The sequence below is a fragment of the Emydura macquarii genome, unplaced genomic scaffold (genome assembly GCF_026122565.2).
Source record: "Emydura macquarii macquarii isolate MOO-44397 ecotype Brisbane River unplaced genomic scaffold, CSIRO-AGI_Emac_v2 contig_3517, whole genome shotgun sequence".
NCBI lineage: Eukaryota > Metazoa > Chordata > Testudines > Chelidae > Emydura > Emydura macquarii.
The window spans coordinates 1,301,644-1,322,261 of NW_027133654.1; the positions used below are offsets into that span (position 1 = coordinate 1,301,644).

General features: G+C 38.9%; 1 protein-coding gene across 4 annotated transcripts in view; it reads right to left on the reverse strand.

Annotated features, from left to right (window-relative positions):
• Window positions 1-18,672: 18,672 nt before the first annotated feature.
• The window catches only part of CHRM3 (cholinergic receptor muscarinic 3), a 501,690-nt gene continuing 499,744 nt past the window's right edge, over window positions 18,673-20,618 (reverse strand). For all 4 annotated transcript variants that reach the window (XM_067535845.1, XM_067535846.1, XM_067535847.1 and 1 more), the window contains one exon: window positions 18,673-20,531. In XM_067535845.1, the coding sequence (XP_067391946.1) occupies window positions 18,704-20,531 (1,828 nt within the window). In that variant the 3' untranslated portion in view covers window positions 18,673-18,703. The remainder of the gene's footprint in view (window positions 20,532-20,618) is intronic.

Consider the following 20,618-nt stretch of genomic DNA (forward strand, 5'->3'; position numbering starts at 1 on the left):
TTGTCCAATGAAGCTGTGCAGTTAAAGGAGCCATAGTCACATGCATGACCCTCCCATCCCTTTCCCTTGTGGACTCCTGCACAGACAGTTGCTGTAGTCAGAGTTTTCTTCACTGAGTGCAAAGAGGTGCACATGGATGCAAAAGCCCCTGGCAGCCTACACAGCTTGCAATGGAAACATGACATTTCCATTCTGTTTTGAGCCTTTCCTAGTCACTGTGGGTGGGTTCAGGTTTGGCCCGGATTTCTTCCTTTCTTTTCTCAAACCTGTCACCTACTATAAGTAGATAACGTCATTTAATGAATCCTGGTGTTGACATAAGCCAAAGATAAAAATGGCCTTTGTTCTCTGTAAGAACCTCTTCTGATTTGTTTGACACGGTACAGCCAGACCAGGCATTAAGGTAATTTTCTTTCAAATTGGCTACAATTGGGAGGCTAATCCCTTGCAACACTGAAAAGCAGTTGAAAGTAAGCGGGACCTATTTAATGGTGTCATACCAAAGACTATAACGCTGCTGCTGATTGGCATCCCCTACAGGCGTTTTGGAAAAATAACATCCTTCCCTTCACATAGATACATTTCTTCTATTTAAGTCTCCTAAAGATGTACATATCGGATAAGCTAGCCATTTCATAGCGCTTCACACCCCCCAAAGAGATTCTGGTACTGTAGCGCCATCCAGACGTATGACAGGACAAATCTTGACTGCCTTGCCAAAGGCAAAACTCACATTGAAGAGAGTGGGAGTTTTCCTCGAGTAACAACAAAGTAGCAACTGGATTTGGCTGGATATTGTTAGGACCTGCAGGCATTTCCTACTTTGACTCTAGCTGAGAATGCAAAGCTGAGTCGATGAGACACAAAAATACATGTTGCTGGGAAGCGATGTCTGAAAGTCAGCAGCATCTTGTATAATCCATTGCTATCGAAAGGAATGTATTTTTCTGCCAAATGTGGTGCAACAACTTGCTTTTATAGCACTACATAGAGCATAGCGGGGGGGAAAAAACCCTCTTCAGTGAAGATAGCTACAGTAGACTCTGAAATCAAAGCCTAGCTAAAATAAGCAGCAGCCCAAGCAAACTGTGATCTGTTTTGTGTCAGGTAATTGCAGCCAAAAAATGCTGCAAAAACAACATATAGCAACATCTGTACAATGGAGTAGAAGTGAGTTAGCATTTAAAAGGTGGCACCAGGTAGATTTAGACACTAAGAATGAGTGGAGAAGCCCTGGACATTGCTCCACACTCATCCTGTGCGTGGGAAAATGAGGGTCCTTGTATGTGGAAAAGTACGCTTGCTCTGGAAGGTACAAAGTCTGCTAGCTGAAGGAAGGGATTTATAGTTACACACGTAATGCCTGTGTCACACAGCTGTGTTTTGCATCAATACAAACATACAGCTGCTGAATAGGTAGATGTTATTTTGATTATACATGCTATTTATTATTTACTAAATTTGTCTGACAGTCTCACTGAAGTTGTGCATCTCACATCACCTTTAAAGACGTGATTTAAGAGAGATAATGTTCAGAGAATTGCCATGGAATGCTTTATTTTTTGCAACACGTTCAGTTCCTTCTAGATTTGGGCCTGAGCTGCAAAGTTTGGGGAAGTTTGGGTTTGGTTTGGCCTTGATCCAGAGTTTCTTGAAGTTTTGAGTAGTCCAGAGCCACAGTTTTGGTTCAGACCCATCTCTAATGAATTCTGATCTGAAGTAAGACGGAACACACTGTCAACCAAACAACAGATTCAGGATATATCCTTCCCACAAGTACTGCTGCCACTCAGATTCCTCCTCCTGTTGATGGCATTAATCTGGTGTTTGGGGTGGGAGGGCTAATCCTGCAACAGACTGAGAACTTTTTGGTCGAATTCTCAGCTGTCTAGATTTAGATGCTTTTCACTTCCTTTGTGCCTCCAGAACAGTACAAAGGGGCAGGAACATAGGAGAGCAGCTGGATCAATATGTGCAGTGGATGAAAACCACAGAAAAGTGTGGCTAAATGGATATGACAGGAACTTCTCCAAGCTTTTAACACAAAGGAAACAGGGCAGACTAGTGTTTAAAGAAACAATTTAGAGGATTGTATTTCTACAGATAACACAAAGAACAAAACAGAGACAAGTGGATTTTGGCCAGCATGTGATGCAGGAGATATGAGCTATATTTGGTAAGTGAAGTATTCCCATTCTGGAACACTGGTACATGGATGTGCGATAAAGGAATATGGTTCCACTCCATTCTGGAATGCTTGGTAGAGGGTATTTTTGATCAGCCTGTAACTCCACACTCAGGGAATACGCATTATACAAAATAAGTGAAGCAATCTAATTCTGGGATATAGCTTCTGCTAGAGGAACATTAATACACCTGTCCATTGTGTAACAGCATATAGTAGGATGTCTGTTACCTAATATGTTTAATATTGGAGTGGAATCACCCCATAATGGATAACACTGGACTTTAAAAGAATCTTGCTTCTTAAAATTTCATGGTGCTGGTCTCCACTATAGCTGCTTTTTTCCAGTGGAGCCAACTAGGGTGCTGTGATGTGCTAGGCACCTAAAGAACCTGTGAAATTCAGTGGGCGTTGAGGGTGCTCAGTGCCTCAGAAAATCAGCTCCATAAACCTGGCAGAGCTGCTGCAACACATGTAATAAAATTCAGTAAACAAATACCTCTCCATCTTCCCATCCCCACCTGCAAGAAGAGCTAGAAATGTCACACAGAGCAGTTACATTTCCCATTGCAAACTCCAGTGCTAAATACCAAACCACATTCACCCAAAGGCACTAATCTCTATACACACACACACACCTTTCCTTAGGGTGCACTGATCAACAGACCTTTTAGTATAATATTTAATACTATTGTAAAAATAGCAAAGAGAATGCCAGTGCGTAGTGATTGTAGTTGAAGGCTTTTAAACATACTGATTCAATATCTAAATTGCTTTTTTGTTTTCATGAGAAAATCACTGCAATAAAAATGATTATAAAGAGCACTAGAGCTATGCCTTTGAATTGCTTATAATGAATATAATTCAGATGGGCTCCGCACTTAGGTACCACAATGATGAATGTGGCATGCCTATTGTGGTACTCTTATTCACATTAAGTAATACCTTGTGCCAGCACCTGCTCTATAGACTTCAAAAAGGTAACTTGTGGAGTAAGGCATTAGTAAGAATAGCCAGTCTGGCCCATAATTAGGGATTAGACGGAATGGCCTTTGGTTTCAGAACATTGAAATGCCTACACATTGAATAAACCTTCAGTTTGAACTCAAACAACTGCAGACGAACTCAATCAGCAAACTACCTCATGAGATTAATGCTGCCTGCATCTTGCTATTGCACAAAACTGCATTATTTTCACAAAAAGAGACATGTGAGGTATGTGTTTTGATGTTTGATTATAGGCAGGGCTGGTAGAACCACCTATCATTAGAGTTGTCTGGCACTTCCCATTATAAGATCATGTTTCCAGTTGTCCGTGTTCAAAAATTCTGGTGACCTCTTCTTTGAGAAACTCAAGAACTGTCATGCTTTGGAGCTGTACTTTAAATTTAGCAGGGGATGACCTTTGTGTTAGAAATGTGCCTTTTGCCATCCCTGTGAATATCCACCAAACACAGTCAAAGGCTAAGCCTTTGAAAAATCACAGCTCACGTATACTCAGAAGAGACTTGCTAGACGTTCACAGATAAACTCTCAGAAGATTCTGTCCTCACTGAGCATGTTACAGTCCAGTGATGAGCAGGAATTTTCCTGCAAGTCCGGTTCCTGACCACTTTGGAGTAAGCCAGGCTGGGTCTGGCATAGGACCGTAAGAACTGTCTGTCTGGTCTGTGCTCTCAGCGACTCCCTTGATCACATGCAGGTAGAATGGAGGAGGAAACTGCCTGATTTGAATACAGTGAGGAGAACAGTAGGACCTCTTTTCGGGCCAGGGGACAGGCAAGTAGATTGGGACAAGGAGCCTTGGATGTGGTGGGGGGACTGGAAGCTGGCAGAGAAGGGGGGGAATAGGGAAGTGGGAAACTGGAACTGGATGGACATTAGGACTGGCTGGGCACTGGGAACCAGGATGGTGGGAGATAGAGGGTGAGACAGTTGACGTGAGCAGCTGGGAGTGGGGAACTGGGACTTGTTGAGCAAGGAGACTGATGACAAGAAGTGGCTTGGCAAGGAGACTGGGGTGGGAGTGGAAGGGAAGGGAAACCTGGGACTAAGAGTGTGGAGGCAGACTGGGACTGAGATGAGAAGCCTGAGAAATGGAGACAGGGACTGAGACAGAAGTAGGAAAGAGATTAGGATGAGGACAGGTTGGAGGGAAAGGACCGGAAAGGTCAAGCTTGGGGGAAACAGAAAGAAAAGTCTTTGGTCATTAGCACTCACTTCCCTTCAGCGCCTGGAAAAGAATCCAAATCCTCGAGTCTCTCTATTCCTCAGCCAAGTGTCTCCTTCCCAGTCTAGTGATGTTCCATGTAGAAGATGACAACCTACTACTATGAACCGTTACTCCATTAGCTCAAGTGGCATAGGACTGAGTGATGGATCTAGATGATCCTGCTGATGAACCCTGTGAAACTCATCATGATGCCACATGTGGAATTTGTTGTTTTCAATGTCTTGTTTAATAAACCTAGGAAATTGCACACACTCTCCTCACCCTACATTAAAATAACAACTATTAAGGTTTCAAAGTCACACACTCAAATGTTAGGAAATACCAGAATTAAGGTTGCCAGTGTAACTGTCATTCAATGATCTTGTGTGTCTGCATTATGGGACAGACGCAGATCATAATATATGATCACATACTATTTTTTCCACTATTGAGTGTTCGACCTTGCAACCTTAATAATGGTCTTTTAACAGAGTCATTGTATGTGTAGTATATGGATATTACCAAATCCTCTTCACACCCATCTTCCAGGTGACGTAAGAAGAATATGATTGGGCCTGTTTTCTTTAAATACCTTAATAAATACTTAGACATTTGAGGACTAGAGCTGAGCAAATTTTTTTTTTTTTTTGGTTCCGTGGCCACAATGAAAAAAATGTTTCATTTCAAAGCCAAACTGATTTGGTTTTTTTTTTAATTTTTTCTTGCTGAAACTAAAACTGACAAAATTTCATTCGGGTTGAACAAAGTGACCTTTAGAAAAACAGTTACTTTCTAAACTAAATGTCAAAATGGTGCATTTCAAAAATGGCAAAACAAACAACTTTAACTTTAAAAAAAAATCATCATTTTTATTCAATCAAAGCAATTGGTAAATTTACTATTCACTGAAAAAAACAATGTGCCCAGCTCTATTCAGGACTAGATTGTGACAACCCTTACTCAGCCTTTAGTCCCCTACTTTGCTATGACTATGACTCTTGCTGCTTGGAGGGGAGAGCAGGGATGACATACCTTATCTTCCCCACTGTAAGTGATGTGGCTGCACCCCTTGACTTCCCCTCAGAATTGCTGGCTGGGTAAAACAGGGGCATAGCAAGCTGATCCTCAAAAAAGGTTGAAATAAGCTACTCCTTCCCCAAAGTAAGTGAGAGATGAGAAATCTCTATGGGGATGTCTGCACTTAGCGCTGTGAATGAAGAGTCACAGCTCACAAACCTATACCTGCATTAGCTCTGCTTGTACAGCAGTGTAGCATGTACAGTGGTTTTGGCTAGCTGCCCCGAATACATACCTGCCTGGACCCTCTGGTGTGTACTTGGATGGCTAGCCTGAGCCTATCTCAGCTGTATTACTATTTTTAGTATGCTAGCTCAAACAGAACTAGAATGGGTACCATCTAGGTAAGCTGGGAATCACATTCCCCTGCTCCAAGTGTAGAAGTGGTATAAGAGTGTCAGCTGGGCAAAATGTTTCGGTTGAAACCTTCTTTCAACAACAAATGCAGATTTGGGTCAGTCAAAACATTCTATGAATTTATGTTGAATTGGCCGAATTGTTTTGGTCAGCTAAGAAACCCTTCCAAAATCTCCCCCTGCCAAAAAAAATTATTTTGTTCTGATATTTTGTAAATGAAATGTTTTGATTTTTTGAGTTAAAATAATTTATCATTTTAAAATTTACTTCAGTTTTATAACAAAAATTGAACAGGTTACAAAACATTCAAAATTGAAACATTTTGTTTCATTTGAAACATTTTTGGTCCAATTTTTTGGTTCTCATTTTTAAATTTGTTTTGGGTCAACCCTGAAAAAAAGCAGTTATTTGCACAGCTCCAGGGTCCATGCAGCTAAGCGCTACCATCTACTCAGGACAATTTGCAAGGTTACACTGTAGCCCCAAATTCACTGAGAATTCTTTTTTACAAGGTAGAAAAACAGGGTAATGTACAAGTGAGCTTCCTTTGGGAATTGTTGGCATAAGTTCCAGTATTTATAATGGAAGCAAGATTCAGCCACTTATTTGACTAAGCACTAGAGAACATGCCTTTATAAACACCAACTAACTTTTGTTTCTTCAATAGAAAAAAACAAAACCCCAAAACCAAATTAAAAAAAAAAAAAACCCAGAGAAAAAAAGATTTTCTTCTACAATCAGCAACTTTGGACCCAATGATATAAGTTGACACATCTGTGACAGGAAAATTAGAACAATTTTCATGTTTTTATTGCTGCCTTAGAAGCAATTGATAAACAATACACTTCATATATAAATGAGCATGTGTCAATATATGGCAACAAAATAAATTACAAGTGACATAGTATTTAACTTTACAAGCTTGTACAAAATTTCCAAATATGAATAGATTTCAACTTAAAAACTTGAAATAAGTTAAAACTTCAACTATTCTGAAGACTTGAAATATATATATATACAATTTCACTCAGTCACATAATTTACAATATGTTTTTCGCTGTTTAGTCTTATACATCTACATACTTTAAGTATGAGTGAAATTTGTGCTGCTGTATGCTGTTTTACTGCACTGGAGTAATGAAAGGAGATTCCCTGAGGGCACAGAACAGGTTTTGAGGGTTAACACTTGAGGGAACTTGACTCTTTTTTTTAACTGGAAATACAAAATCCAAGTATTATTTACCCATTCTCTAAGGATAGACTAATTGAGTTGGTCCTGCCTGAACACCTATTGATGTTAATGAGAGTTTTGAGTGTGGATTAACAGCTAAATTAAGTCTGTTCAGCCACGATGAATTAGGTCTCATTATTTAATAAAATATTTGAAGAATGTCTGTTTTGTATTAGATCTCATTATAAGCTATATATTTGTCCTGCCCACCCATTTTGAAGCATTTGCTCCTAATAGGAAAAACGTATTTGCTAAAGGTGCTTTAAACGACGGAAAATAATATGAATGGGCAATTTTTAACATCTCAAATATTTGAGTCAAGTGCTTGTAGCAGTGTGGTAGCTCAATAAATTAAGGGTCCGATTTGACTCAAAGAGAGACTGTACTGAGTGAATTCTGTCTAAATCTCAATATGCTGTGTGGTAAAGGGATGAAGTGTATAGATTTACAAGCCATTGTGGAGGAATAAAGATGAAGAAGTTTGAACAAACTGGCGCATGTGAGGGCAAATTAATTAACGGCGCAAAGTACAGGAAGACTCTAGTGCAGTCAGAAGTGAGAGCATTAAATTTGCCATTGGGAGTTGGTGGTGAAAAAAATCCAATAATATTTCGGTGTGAATCAACTTTAGCCTCTCACAGAATAGTGTAGAGGGACCCCAAAATATCCCCTTAAGACAAATACAGGCATACATCCATCAGCTAAGGAGCAGGGTTGAGCAATCTCTTACATCCATTGTTTTCTAATTTTAATGGGAATAATGGATAATGCAAGAGTTTGTAATTCAGTTGAGTATGATTTTAGATGTAGGTTTATATATATATATATATATATATATATATATATATATAGCGAGAGAGAGAGAGAGAGAGAGAGAGAGAGAAAGTGTGTCCTCTGGAGCAAGTAAGGATGATAATGATGATTGTAACAACTCATGGTAGTTTATTTTTAGCTTATCTTCTCACCAGACTGCTTTGCAGACATGTATATGGCTCTGCTGTATGTTATGTAGTCTGGGGATGGAGCAAGGGAGAGGGAACGATACCAAACTCTTAAAATAAACAGGATTTTGGATTAATGATTGCAAGTTGGAAAGCACTGATTGAACAACTGACCGCCACATACTCAACCCCAAATTGTGGTGAGGGAAATGTCTGGCAGTGTTCAATCAGTTGGCCAGTGGTAAAAATTTGCACTCCAGAGGTCCATTGTTGTTAGTGGAAGTTTTTCCATTTACTTCAATGGGCTTTGGATCCAGCTCCAAAACTGGCTGGCATTCTCAACAAAGGGTAGAGTATCTATGCAACCTGTGGAATTCATTGGGGAAACAAGAGTTTAATTAAGTGGTGTTTTAGCAGCTAAAGTTGTGCTGTAGCATGCAAATGAGCTACTTCTACATACTGATCCTAGAAGGGGAATGGAGAGAGGTTCCCCCAAAAGTGTATGAAAGAGAAGGGTCTACATGGTGAAGATTTTAATCTTTGACACTGTTAACTTCTAATAGACTTTTCCAGCTTGTTTACAACTCTTGCAGCCTCGAATCTAAAATTACTTCGATACAAAACAGTTTCTTATTTTCTAATTGCTCAGTCTGTATTCTGTGTCTGCTCTCAGACTTAGAGAGGAAAAGAGAAAGCAGAAATACATTTCAAAAGCTGAAACAGCACCTAGCAGTTATATAAACCTTACATCACCATCTGCATGGTACACAATGTATAGTACAATCAGATAGGAGTTTAATATCAAATCATTTATTTTTTTATCTCAACAGGCAAGCAGTGCTGCGAGCAGCAACTAAAGAAATGAAATTATCAGATTTTATTAATGCAGTTGTTATCAGGGATATGCAGGATAAATGCAGTCTGTAGATTACAATAATGTTTCAACTAGAAAAGTTCCACCAGGGAAGGTGCCACCTAATCAGATTTCAGTGTGGGGTTAAAAAAATAGTAATAAGTTAAAATACCTTGTCAGGAGAAAAGTCTGTTGTGAGAGCAATGTTCCTCTTGACAATTAGGAGTGAGCCAGATCTCTACAGCACACTTTGGAGGGGGCCGATCCTCAGTTTGGTGCTCATTCAACAGAGCAATGACAATTTACACCAGCTGAGGATCTGCACCCTGGGTATTTAAAACTCTGGAGATTTGTGGATTGCTAGTAATACACTTGATCTTTGGAGGATGCATCATTGTTTTACTGGTTAATCCAGCACTCAGCCTCTCCCCACAGATTAGTGAACTATCAATGATTTTATGGGGAATGTGGAGTGATTCTGTATAACAGTATTTCAGAAAATATCCAGGTCCTTCATAGTGAACCTTTTCATGTTTCTGCTGTTTTTACTTAGCTAGAAGACGCAGAGTTCCTCTGAAACATTACCACTGAGGCAAATAACAGTAAATCATCTTTGATCATCTCTAGACTTCCACTGATGTGTTATTGTTTTTAAAATGTATTCCATGTGAACTGGGATTGATATTTTTATTATGACAGTTCCCCTACACATACAGTAAGGCAGTGCTTTATTTAATTGGCAGATCAATTCTTCTGTAGTTAAGCCATCAAAGCAAAACCAAACATGACCAATGTTTAAAAAGATATATATACACATACACACATATTATATATGGTGTGGGGAAGGTGCTCATTAAAAGGCTATAGATACAGCGCTGTAGCAGTTTCACAGCCTCCTAAATTATTTTTCATCTGCTATTAGTACCATTTATTTCAGATCCACAGCTGTTGGCTGGAGAAAGCTCCAGACAAGTGGATTTATCAAGCAGTTAAAATCCAGAGCCACTTTCATGAAATGAAGCCTTCAGTATGCTTAATTACTCCAGAGAAAAGCAATTTATGGCCGATCCCACTCCTGCTGACTTCAAATAGTCTTACTGAAGGCAAGGGAACTACTCACATGCCTAAAGTTAAGCATGTGCTTAAGGTCTTTAAAAATACACCGATGACATTCTTGCTTATGTCAGCATCTCCTCTTGTTCAATAATGGCCTTAATTCTGCAGACTAACTGTGATTTAAATTAATTTTTTGTGCCACTAATGCCTTAGGCTGAGTTTTAAAACTTAATTGTGGATTCTGCTTTGGAGACTCTCACAGGCACCAGCCCTTATTAATCTGTGTCCATGTAATTCAAAAATCTTTCTCAGACACGCCATAAAGAAAGTTCCAGAGGGGTAGCCGTGTTAGTCTGTATACAGCAAAAACAACGAGAGTTCTGTGGCACTTTAAAGACTAACAAATTTAATATTTGCAGTAAAGAAAGTATCTGAAGATGTAAATTTATTTTAAGTATTCAAACCTTATAATAAGGTTTATTTACACTCACAAATGTAAATTTAGATTATTATATTTGAGCCATAGTTGTAAGTACAATATAGAAGGCTCTCAGACTGAAAGAATTTAAAAACACATCAGGGGACACTGAATATGTTCCTCAGACTCTTGTAATGTCATCAGTACTAGCTCTGTTGATATCACCAGACAATCCAACATATCTACCTGGGAACATAAGGTTTAAGACTCAATTTCACAACCACAGTCCTGAGACCAAAGTGTCTCCTGAATTCAAAAATGCACACAACTGTCACAGCAGCTCAAAAGCAATGAAAGAACATTTCTAATTTGGATTTAGACCAATTTGGATAAAGTTAGCAAAAAATCAGGTAAGTGCTGGGGGAGAGAGGGAACCTATTTTGCCAGCTAGCTTTATGACTGTGGCCAGTAAAGAGAAGCAGTTGGGCTACTGCCAAGATTTGAGCAGGTGAAATTCAGCTAAGAGTAAAACAGAGGAAGTAAACATTTATAAATTCTGGGACATTTTTGTGAAATTCTGCCTCTCTTACTGACCTGTAATAACTTCTGCTGACCATAGCCCCAAAGCTTTGCAGTTTCTCTGAGTTGTTCTCTGAGAGAAACATTTTCTCTGAGTTAAAAATCTGCCTGATTTTTCATACATTTCATTAGCGGTACATTAGGGTTTAAAACAAAAAAAAACAAAACAAAATATATTTGTGCTTTTAAAATCTTTAAATTTTGCATAGAAATTTTATTTCCTTCTGTTTGACGTTTTGTGTGGTCTGTCCCAGTATGTAGGTAAAACATAATTTCCGGCAACAGCTATGAATAGGCAAATCTAGTTTTCAATTTAACTCCTCTACAATACCGTAGAGATCAACTCAGATATTGTATAAAGAGGGCACAAAGAGACCTACTCATCTAATAACATCAGTTCTCTTGCAACCAGTGTAAACAGTGTGGCAGCAACATGTAAAAATTGGAAAAAAAATTGAAAACAGTTCTAGAGAGCATGCAATGTACTTTTCTAATAATACAATTTCAATTTTCAAGATGGTGACCAAAATATGTGCGCACCAACCTTATGAGATATTAACACTATCTGTGGGCAAATATTCTCTGTAGCTGTACTGCTTTGAGAATGTGTCTAAAAGGATCTTCGCTAAAATTAGTGGCTATATAACCGCACATATGGGAAGAACAGCAGACAGAGCGAATATTCTGCATACAGGCACAGAATTTTCAGGGCAGGTTAGGCTAACAAATTCTACAGGAAGTGGAAGAGGTTATAGTGTATAGCGAATCTGAAGTAATTTTGGTCTATCCAAAACCCCATTGTCTTCAAGGTTGGAAGCTTTGGCCCTACTAAAAGTTATTTTTTCATTCATGATGATAAATGAATATATGACCTGTCCAAGAGGGCTGCATTTGGCAAAACTGGGCCTGATCCTGAAATCCTGCCCTGGGAAAAAAATTCAGTTCTATTCAATGGGCACTATGCCTGAGTGAGTATTTCAGAAAGGAGTTCAATGCAATAAAAGCTAAAATGACCACCCGTTCTTTTACTTCTCTGTCTGGATGCACCAGCATCATTGATATGAAACTGCAGCATTTAACTGCAGTTACAAAGTAACAGGGAGAATTTCATGAACTGTTATATGGTTGATCCGGGGTCCACTAAAAAAAGTGATCAGCAACACAGTGGGTTTTTTAAGATGTATTTTACAATTTGGAAGACATATCTTTCTATTATAACACTATTAATGTACACAAATCTGTGGCTTTCTGGACATGACAAGATTTAATTTTGGCCCATTAAGCCTTGGGATGTTGTAAACTTGGAAACTTGAGCTTCGAAATAGAGTGTGTGTAAATCTCAGTGTGAGTGTGTGAGAAAGAGAGAGAATGTGTGTGTGTGTTTGGGGAGTGGATGAAAGCAAAATGAAAAGATACTATAATAAGTTAAGAAAGTGTAATGCCCAAAGCATTGTGTATTATTACATAGGGACCTATTCTGGGATGTGTTCAAGCAAAGTGGGGTGTAGCCCAGTGGAGGAGCTACGAAGGCGGACAATAGCAAAGGGACTAAGACACCTTTACACTCCACAGTCCCAGCTGGTCTCTGCACAAAGAAAAGCAGCCTTATGGCTGTCTCATTTTGCACCAGTTCAACACGGTCACACCCCCTTTCTGTGAGACATCCCAGTGCTGAAGGTTGAGAGGTTGTGTTAGGAGTTACCCACAAATGCTCAACACCACCCAAATATTCCCCCATGTTCAGCGACATCTCAGAGATCAGGATGGGGCCCTTGGACTTCTCCATTACATTGAGACAGCACTAAAGTCTTCAGGATATTTTATCTACATGTAAAATAAATATTGGCTGTGCCATTTTGAATAATTTGCAAACTAGATTAAAATTTCTGTGTTTAGCAATGTTGTGTTGGGGTTTTTTTATTGTTAAATATAGCCAAGTGACTAACATTTACCACAGATTTGCAACCACAGATTCATTTCACCCATACTATGGAATACTGTTTAGTGGAGGGGGTGGGAGCAAAAACAATGTGAAATTAAAAAAAACAACCCATCTTCTGAATTATTGTGCAGTCATTAAGTGCTATACTGATAAAACAAGGACCAGTTCAAAAAGGATTGACCTAGGCATCCATCTCTTACATGTATAGCATAGATAATGATGGAGGAGCTTGTCTTACAACGTCAATCATATACTGAATTTATTTGGGCACTGCTTTACATGTGTTTATTCACCCTTACGCATGAGCATCTATAAAGACTGTTACCATTTGTTTTTTCCCAAACTTCCTGCCAAGCTAAATAAACTGTATAGCTTCACCAACTTAGAAGCCTGGTAGGTCTCCACATCGCAAATGAGCTGACTGTTTTTATCACCACACTCATAAGCTGTCCCAGAAGCCTGAATCATACACCTCTGTTAGACTCAGTGAAGGTTTTATTGTGTTTAAAAAAAAAAAAAAAAAAGACAGAAAAAGATGAATGATCTGGACACACATCGTATGTTTCTTCGAACAGGCAAGAAAGGTTTTCAGAGTGTGCATAACTCTCTCCATGAGGCCAGCAAATGACAGTGTGATTTCATACAGCAGAGTGTGCAGATCAGGAGATTTCCTCCTCCCCCTCCTTTTTATTCTTATGTTGAGATTATGGATAAACCCAGTAAAACCAAGATGATCTCTACACCTGTTATCTAAAACGAGCAATCTTGCAACGAATGATGGCTTTTCTCATTTGGATAATTTTCCCCATGTACAACTCCCCAGCAGACCCTGAACATGCAAGCTGGTTCACATGGATGGACTCTTGCACTCCTGCTGAGTCCTTCTGAAGCTGACAGGAGCCCACATGAATGCAGAAATATGCTTAAGAAGAGCAGCTTGTAGGATCAGGGCCCAGCCCATATGTAGTCAACCCCTACTTTGCCTGTCCCAGCCCAGACAAAACGGGCTCTTAGACATACCCGGCTTGATTCTGATCTCACACTGGTGGAAATCTGGAGTAACTGTGGTAAACTCAATGGAGTTAAACCTAGTGTAAAATGGGTGCGAGGCCTGAATGGGTGAAATCTGTGACATGGTTTCTATCTTTAGATAGCAGAAAGGCCCTGCTTAATATACCATTTTCAGAGGAAAAGAGAATCCACTTTGCTGCGGAAAGACTGGGTAACTTTTCTATCAAGCTAAACGAAAGGATAAAAGTAAATACAGTTCTGCCATCAGGTTACAGTTCATGAGGCATCAAAGCAAACATTCTTTTTTGCTGACTTTTCAGTATAATTTTATATAGACATCCACAGTATAGATATGAATATACTCTACAGATGTGTGCACACACATACATGCTGCATACAGTACATGCTGGTGATAGTCATGTGATAAAGCGCATTTATCTTGCACCTTTAACTGTGACATCTGTACTTTATCTTCTAATCCATCTCTATCAGGACAAATTCTAACAATTCTAACCCCTGAGCAGCTGCAAATATTCACCATTAAAAAACAAACAAATAAACAAAAACAACATTTGACGCACCTCTGCAAATTACAATAGCTCTTCTGTACACACACAGTAAGTGGAAGCCAGAACTTCCAAGTTCAATATCTGAGGATCTTCCAGGGCTAGAAGCAAGTGCAATGTGAATGTTAATATACATCTTGGTAAGCTTTCAGCCTCAGCAGTGTCCTGTGGCAAGGTGTTCCACAGACTAATTATGTGATTCATGAAAAAGTTTGTCCTTTTATTACTTTTGGATTTGTCCCTTTCACTTTCATTGAGTGTCCCTTTGTTATGAAACAGAGAGAACAGAAGTGTCTGATTTACCATCTCTATACTGTTAATTATTTTATAAGCTTTTATGATGTCCCCTATTACTGTCTCCTCTATAAGGAAAGCAGTTCCTGACTTTCAGTCTTTTCAATCTCTCTTCGTTAGATTATTTTTCCATGTAGGGTGAGGTGCCAAGGTTGCATGTTAAATGCAATTTATCATGTAGCTCAGCATTATATTGCACGGCTATGCTCATCATATGTGGTGTGATTGTGTGTACATATTTAAACTTACTGACCCTACCAGCCAGGGAAACGATACAAACAGATTTCCTTTTTGATTTGATGTTTGCATTCTGTACAGGAGAACTGAGTGTATTTGGATTCATGCACAAGGTTGAGAATGGCCACGTTTCATGGGCCCTTCTTACAGATGAGCGCAAAAATACAGTGACGTATAAAGAAAAAATAAAGCTGAAGATTTTAGCAAGCTAATAGATGAAGGGGAGCAACCTCTTCAGCACATCTAGCTGGCTATGCTTGTTTTCCATATAACTAATTCCCCTCACATGATTTGAATCTTCAGAAAGACTCCACAAAGCTCATTGAAGTCTATGGGAACTGCAGATGCTCAGCACCTTCGCAAATCTGGCCATTGATGTATTCCTTTAGATTCATGGCAGAGATAAGTAGTGCTGTCATTTCATTTTGCCCTATAGCTGCAACAAGAAGTAATATCATGCCATTGCAAAATCTGTTTCAGTTATACCTGTCACTAGCCCACTGAGTCAAATATTAGTATATTCTTTCCAGCCTCTGAGGTTAGAGTAATAATCAAATTTACGTAACACACATCATTTATACAACCCTAGCATATATAGAAGCCATGTGATGCTGTATGTGCTGTTATCTTCGAAAGGAGTTAACAATGTCTGCCATTTTGATAGCCTTTGGGGCCCATCCTGCAAAATTTACTCTCGATGATTCAGCGGTCTTAAACTTCATTAACCTACTCTAATGGGCTCCAATTCTGTACTACTGAAATTAACAGGAGCAGGACTGACTGTGCGTAGGCCCACTGAAGACACCAGTTGATGTGAGAAAGCTTTACATGACTGTCTACACTCATACTGAGAGCTTTACATTTGTGACTCCACTTTCCTCCATCACATATGAGCCATGACTTCCCTTATATTTGTGAAAAGAAATGCTGTCATCTTATACCCATTTATATTGCACCTTCTTACACACGTGTATGTGTATATGTACATAAAGAATAAATGTGTCTTTGGATATGTACATATAATCTGTTTGCACATATATATTTGAATATATATAATGTAAACACATAGACGCATGAAATATGAATGAATCTGATTTCATTTGTTTAGTCCTGTATTTCGCAATGCTGCCAAATTTTGAATCTTTTATAGTGCATATTCCATTAAGTAAATATATAACTAAATTAATCTATTTTAATGTGTATACATATTTAATGTACAGTGTCTGTTAAATAATATTTTCAAGCCTGTTTACACATCAAAAAACAGATTGTTTATTTTTTTTCTCTGAAAACAATCCAAGTTTTAACTCTTCCTATCATGTAAACAATGGTGACAGTTGCTTTTCAGGAGAAGCTTAACTTTGGTAAAAAAAAAAAAAAAAAAAAAAAAAAAAATTCCCATACTAAAATCAATAGCATTTTATAATAGAGTCTCTTGCTGAACTCTGGCTTCCTTACTTGTTCTCATACTTTGTGAATTAGAGGGCACTGCACTACTCTAAATATCAGAATATAATAATATGGCAATATATATATATATATTTAACTGTTCAAACATTAGTTAGAAGGTCAACTTGAGTAATGAAATGTACTGCAGATATGTGCTTTTTCACTGCAGAGTTCTGTAGTTCTGTACAGATAAAATAAAGTTCTGTAATTTTCTATGCAGTTTAAGAAACAGTTTGGTGGCTCCCTGTAAGTCATTGGTCGTATGTGGCTAACAAAACCAACCAGGAAATTATGGGTTTCTCCACCTTGAAATGTAACTGATATACAGCTCAAGGCCCACTTCTTTCTTGCTTCTCATCATTAGACCTAGAGCATAGCTTACAAACTTTATTTTAGATAGACATTTAATATAACCCATACCACAAAAATAATTTTAAAAAACCAACCTATGTATGTCATGTGTATGAATATTTACGTTAGTGACATGAAAGCTAGGTATATTGTATTCATTGCTCAAGCAGACCTTTAGGAATCACTTTAAAAGGACACTACAGTTGAAGACTGAAGAGCAATATTTATCAACATTAAATAAAACATTTGGTGAATTATGTATAAATATTTCTTCATATAAACATAACACAAAATTAAATAGTTCAGATACACAGACACCATTTAATATACTTCCACTGCTGTCAAAATCATCTGTAAACACCACCTCACACAGAAGACAAAAGCAGCTTTTATACCAGTTCTGTGTTCACAACACTGATGTCTCTTTATAAAGGAAGTTTGTTGGGTTTGTTTGTTTTGTTTTGTTTTGTTTTACTATTATTTTCAGCAAAATAGGAGTGTTAGGGAAAAACGTTTTGGTCAGCTCAAAGGATAATATGAAATTATCTTTCAACATGTAACTAAATCAGATTTGGAACAATACTTAAAAGTACAGTACTTTCCTCAGGGGATCTCTGACTTTTATAAAGCACACTATGTTTGGTGCAGACCACATTATAAATACCAGGAAACATTGGCCATCTCTAAACAATAAATATTAAAGCCCTTTTGTTTGTTTGTTTTGTTTTCTTTATCAGAAAGTGCCAGGTTGCAAGTTGGTGATATCCACTATGCTTTCCAAACAGATTGTGAAAAAGAAATGTTTTTGAATAAGTATCCTTCAGGTTCAAAACAATCAAGGATTTCTTCTACATAAACCTTTTGCAACTGAAGGCCACCAGCAGTCTGTGACAGTCCCAAATACAGACATGCTGCTCGCAGAGACTACAGATTCCAGAATTCTATGCTCAATTTTGAGTTTAGTAGCCAGGCTTCTGCTGAGGCATTATCACTTGGACTGAAATATAGTACTGCATACATACACACACACACACACACAACATTTTAATCTGTCTGCATCTCTGTATTAAAGGCTGGCTTGGCTTATGTCCCATAGTAATAATCTGTGGACTGCATTTGGCTCACAGGTTGCACTTATCTACCTCTTTATAAATAGGTATGTATTTCATGTTTTCAAAGATAAACTAGAATTTCAAGTAGCAAATAACTAAATAATTTACATTTACAGACTAATTTGCCAAATCATATATATTTCATTCACATACCACTATGATGGGACCCATCTAAGAACTTAGATTGATAGATCATTTCTTTCTTGATATAGATATAAATAAACGGAGGGGTGTGAGTGTAGCTTGTGCATTCACACACATACACATAACATGAGCTGCACAAATAGATACTCCATAAGGTTCAAGAATCAGAGCTACGTGGAGAATTACACCAAAAAAGGAGGCAGGAAGGTCTACTGGGACAAGAAGAAGCAATTCTGCAACCTATAACAGTGTTTTAAATAATTTCATAACAATGTTTAATTAGCTTGCTGTATCCATATGTGACTTGAATTGTAACCTGTTGATTCCTTGCAAAGAGCTGGAACTGGACTAGCTAAATGTGCTTACCTGAGATCCCAGAGTTGATTACAACCAAAAAACTGGGCTGATCAGTAATGGGTTCATAATTGCTCTACAGCTTCTTGTAATTCTGTAGGAAAACTTTATTAAAGTCTTTCATTTCCTTAATAAAAACCTTGAAGTTTGTTTGTTTTTGCTTAATGCAGATTTGATTTTAATATTAAACTGGATTTATTAAAAGGATACATAAGCCTGGCAGCTGCTCTCACATCTTGATGACGAAACATTTGTGTCAGCACCCTGGAACCACCCTCCCTCTCCCTCCCACACTCCCTTTGATATTATATTTTATTTGTTAAAAAATACTATACTATGAAGCCTCCCGGGGGATCCGCTTATGAAAAATGACTGACTGCCTCTGCTGATACTGCTGTTTGCGTCGTTTCCGTTTGTCACACTGGCACAGCAGTAACATCTTGAAAGTGGTTCTGAATGTTTTGTTACACAATGCGTAGCACATAGGGTTCACTGTGCTATTGATGTAACAAAGCCAGTACCCCAGGTTCCAAAATGTTTCGGGGATACAACTATTGCAAAAGGTGTTCACCAGAACCATGATGTTGTATGGGGTCCAGGTGATGATGAAGGCAAACAAAATAGCACTGAGCGTCTGTGCCGCTTTCTTTTCTTTGATGAGTGACATTCGTTTTCGCTTAGTGATCTGACTTCTGGTCTTCAAAGCAAATCTTTTTGCCAGGGTTGCTTCCTTGAAGGATAAAGGCAGGGCTGCAGATGTCTTAGCCAGTGATGGAATGCCATCGGAAACCTTGGCTGCATTTACCGCTGACCCTGGCTGAACTGGAAGCTTAGAAAAGCTCTTCTGAAAGTTTCCTCCATCCTCCACACTCTTCTGAGAGGGCAACTTTTTAGGTTTCCTCTCCTTTGACCCCGTGTCAGATTTCTGCAGTTCGTCCTCTGACCCATGCAAGTCTTCAGATGAAGGTAGTTTAGTGGAGTTGAGGATGGTGCTGTGACCAGGAAGTTTCAGCACAATGGAATAAATGGCCCTCGTCTCTGAGGCAATGTCTTCTTCATCAGAGGAGGCAGAGTTTTCAAGAGAAGCAGCGGCATCGTTGTTGTTCCAGCTATCACTGCTGCTGTGCTCCTGGTCCACCTGATCCTGGCTGGGTTTCCAGCTCTTTGTTGTCAGCCAGAAATGGCATCGGCCGTATTTCCTTCTGGTGGAGCGCTTCATACTCTGCTGTTGCAACTCATAGCTGCTGCAGCTTCTGGAGCTACCTGTTTGGTGGATGAAGCGTGCTGCCTCAGTTTCTCTGCCAGAGGCCTGTAGCCCTGCTAACTCTTTGGTGCGTTTCTCTGTCTCCTTGTAGATCCTCCAATACAAAATAGTCATAATGGTGACCGGCAAATAAAAGGCAGCTATGGCAGTGCCAAAAGTGATGACAGGTTCACTTAGAAACTGGATAAAGCATTTATCGGGAGGCACAGTTCTTTCCCCAACAAAATATTGCCAAAACAAGATGGCAGGAGCCCAAAGAACAAACGAGATGACCCAAGCTAAGCCAATCATCACTCCAGCCCTTTTGGTTGTTCGTTTAGCTCTGTATGTAAGTGGCCTGGTGATGGAAAAATACCTGTCAAAACTTATGACAAGGAGATTCATGACAGAGGCGTTGCTGGCTACATAGTCAATGGTAAGCCATAGATCACAGGCCAAATTTCCCAAAGCCCAGCGGTTCATGATGATGTATGTGGTGAAAAGGTTCATTGAAATAATGCCGATGATCAAATCTGCACAGGCAAGACTCAGCAGGAAGTAATTGTTGACAGTTTTAAGTTGTTTGTTAACTTTAAATGCCACAATCACCAGGATGTTTCCTATGATGGTCACCAGTGCGAGGATGCCTGTGAGGACGGCAATCAGAACTACTTGCCAGAGTGTATGTCCGCCCAGAGGGTCTTTGTTCTCGATGACTAGTGACCCATTGGTTGTTTGCACAGTAGTGACGGGAAAACTCTCAGTTGTCTGAGGGAAGTCATGACTGCCAATTAGTGATGTTGCATCGTCAAGAAGCCCTGTTCCCTGGGAATCTCTATTCCAGAAGGAACTCACATTTGAAAACAAGGGGGAGACTGTACTGTTATTGTGCAGGATCATTGTGACTCTCTGACATAGTCTGTGGAGAAAAAAAAAAAGAAGGGAGACAGTAAATCAAAAGATTTTTCTTAAAGTGGACGCCTAGTATTTTGGATGACTGTTTATT